Source organism: Gekko japonicus, unplaced genomic scaffold (assembly GCF_001447785.1).
Source record: "Gekko japonicus isolate JY-2015 unplaced genomic scaffold, Gekko_japonicus_V1.1 scaffold3481, whole genome shotgun sequence".
Taxonomy (NCBI): Eukaryota; Metazoa; Chordata; class Lepidosauria; order Squamata; family Gekkonidae; genus Gekko; species Gekko japonicus.
In genome coordinates, this window is record NW_015163194.1 from 112,660 (window position 1) to 115,620 (window position 2,961).

The following is a 2,961-nucleotide window of genomic DNA, read 5'->3' on the forward strand; positions in this document are numbered from 1 at the left end:
TACTTGAATGGGAGATACCCCAAAGAAGTCCAGGGTTGCAAGGCAGAGGCAGGCAATGGCAAACCACCTACGTTTGTCTCATGCCTTGAAAAACCTATGGGGTTGCCATAATCTGCTATGACCTGACGGACTTTTCTACCACCAAAGATAAGCTTAGCTTGTCCAGACATGATGGACTTTTCCACTACCAAAGATAAGCTTAGCTTGTCCAGACATATCTTAACCCAGCAATCTATCTGATTCTGTTCAGTCACTCTTTTTCTGGGCCATTTATCCTTTCATTGGATATAGCAATGTGTCAACATAGAAGAAAAGGTTTTGGTAGTACTTTACAGCCCTGGTATTATTTAGTTGCAGGACTGCTCAGTCCAAGATGGAACACGAGAATTACACTGTCGTAAATGAGTTCGTTCTCCGGGCATTAGCATGGAATTGGGAACTGCAGCTGTTCCTCTCTGCCCTCCTCCTCATATTATATGTCATCATCTTACCTGGGAATATCCTTATCATTGTAACGATTAAGACTGATGTCCACTTAGAGTCCCCCATGTTTTTCTTCTTGGCCAATCTGGCCATCATGGATATTTGCTATAGCACTGTCACCCCTCCAAACATGATGGCCAACCTCTTCAATGAACAAAAGACCATCTCCTATCAAGGCTGCATGGCTCAGATGTTTTTCATCCATTTCCTGGGTGGGGCTGAGTTTTTCCTACTCATAGCCATGGCCATTGACCGGTATGTGGCCATCTGCCACCCCTTACACTATGCTACCATAGTGACCAAAGTGGTTTGCTGGGTGTTGGTCTTATGTGCATGGGGCGGAGGCTTCATACACTCTATGACCCAGATGGTTCTCATCATCCCACTCCCATTCTGTGGTCCGAATGAATTGGACAACTTCTTCTGTGACGTTACCCAGATCATCCGGCTGGCCTGCGCCAACACCTACTCCTTGGAGTACGCCATGTTTATCAACAGTGGCCTGGTCACCACTGCGTGCTTCATCCTCCTCCTCATCTCCTACGGTGCCCTGCTCATCAAGGTGAAGATGGGCTCCGGCCAAGGGAAGAGCAAAGCCGCCTCCACTTGTGTCACCCACATCATCATCGTCTTCATCATGTTCTGTCCGGCCATTTACATTTACTGCCATCCTTTCCGGGACTTCCCCTTCGACAAGTTGGTGGGTTTATTCCACACCGTGGTCTTTCCCTTGATGAATCCCATGATCTACACTTTGAGGAACAAAGAGGTGAAGGTTGCTATGCTCCGAATGCTCAGGAAATATAAGCCTAAGAGGGACAAGTGAAAACAAAATCAGATACAGTAACATAAAAGTTGATTGTTCAGTTTGTTGTTTAATGTAAATCTATTCTTATAGACTGTTTAATACTGAATTAATTGACAAATGATTCTGTAGTAACTTTAGGGCTAGATAGGTTAATCATGTGTCTTCTACTCATAGGTACTTGCAGGGGTCATTTCGTAGAAAAAGAGGTTCAGGAGATCATTAGCATAACTCATTAGCATAACTTATTTGCCTATGCCACACCCTCTGACATCACTGGAAGTGTGTCAGAAGGCAACACCCACCGCTCAGGCTCAACTGGACTGTTTTGGATTGCTTTGGATTGCTAGCTATTGGGAGGGGGGGGGGAAACGTGCAGATCTGCCCTCATAGAGGAGGGAGAGCTTGTACCTGAATAAAACTTGGTCTTAAAGGTGCCACTGGACTATTTTGGATTACTAGCTATGCAGGGGGAACGTGCAGATCTGCCCTCACAGAGGAGGGAGAGCTTGTACATGAGGGTGGGCTGGGGGGGGGCTCTGCAACTTACCTGGCTGCTTCTTGCTCCTCATGGCCCGACTGAGGGCTGCTGGGAGCAGGGGGCAGGGCTTGTTGCATGTGCCCGCCCCCTGGCCTCCTTACTGCCAGAGCTCCGCTCCTGTGCGTTCCCGCAGGAAATGACCTCTGAGTACTTGAAAGAATTTAACCTATACAATGGGGGAAATAAATCCAAATGATCCAGTCATATGTTAGACTGATGATTTAGCAAAGCTTTAGTATCTCTATAGTAACTGGCTAACATCATCCATGATCAAGGATGGGAAATTCTTAAATCACCTGTACGTAACCGCTCCTTATTCACACAACTTGCCTTAAATCTTTATGAATCTTTACGAATGTAAGCGGAGATACAGAATATATACCACATGCTCCTAACAATGAAGAGTATTTGTAATAAACTCACACATGCCTGGTCACCACTGCATGCTTCAACCTCCTCCTCATCTCCTATGGTGCCCTGCTCATCAAGGTGAAGGTGGGCTCCGGCCAAGGGAAGAGCAAAGCGGCCTCCACTTGCATCACCCACATCCTCATCATCTTCGTCATGCTAGGTCCGGCCATTTACATTTACTGTCATCCTTTCCGGGACTTCCCCTTCGACAAGTTGGTGGGTTTCTTCCACACTGTGGTCTTTCCCTTGATGAATCCAATGATCTACACGCTGAGGAACAAGGAGGTCAAAGTTGCTGTGATGAGACTGCTGAACAAGTATAATATCATGAGGGTTAAGTGAAAACAAGGCAAGCCTTGGCTTATTGGTTTATTCCCTTTTTAAAATTGTGTAGTAGTAGCTGTAGGATCTCTGAAGTAACTGTATAGTAAATTCAGGTGGGTAGCTGTGTTGTTTTGAAACAATAGAACAAAGTTTGGGTCCAGCGGCACCTTTAAGACCAACAAAGTTTTATTCAAAGTATAAGCTTTTGTGTGCATGCACACTTGTATCTGAAGAAGAGTGCATGCACATGAAAGCTTATACCCAGGGCTTTTTTTTTTTAGAAAAAGCCCAGCAGGAACCCATTAGCATATTAGGCCACACCCATGACAGCACAGCTCATTAGCATATTAGGCCACACCCCGTGTTACCAGAAGTGTGGTCATCCAGCCACACCCAC

The 2,961-nt window shown here is 45.8% G+C and overlaps 1 protein-coding gene across 1 annotated transcript; it reads left to right on the plus strand.

Annotated features, from left to right (window-relative positions):
• Positions 1 to 373: 373 nt before the first annotated feature.
• On the plus strand, positions 374 to 2,582 carry LOC107106923 (olfactory receptor 4N5-like). The gene is made up of 2 exons (XM_015407138.1): positions 374 to 1,045; positions 2,319 to 2,582. The coding sequence occupies exons 1-2, from the start codon at positions 374 to 376 to the stop codon at positions 2,580 to 2,582; spliced, it is 936 nt and encodes a 311-aa protein (XP_015262624.1).
• Positions 2,583 to 2,961: the final 379 nt, after the last annotated feature.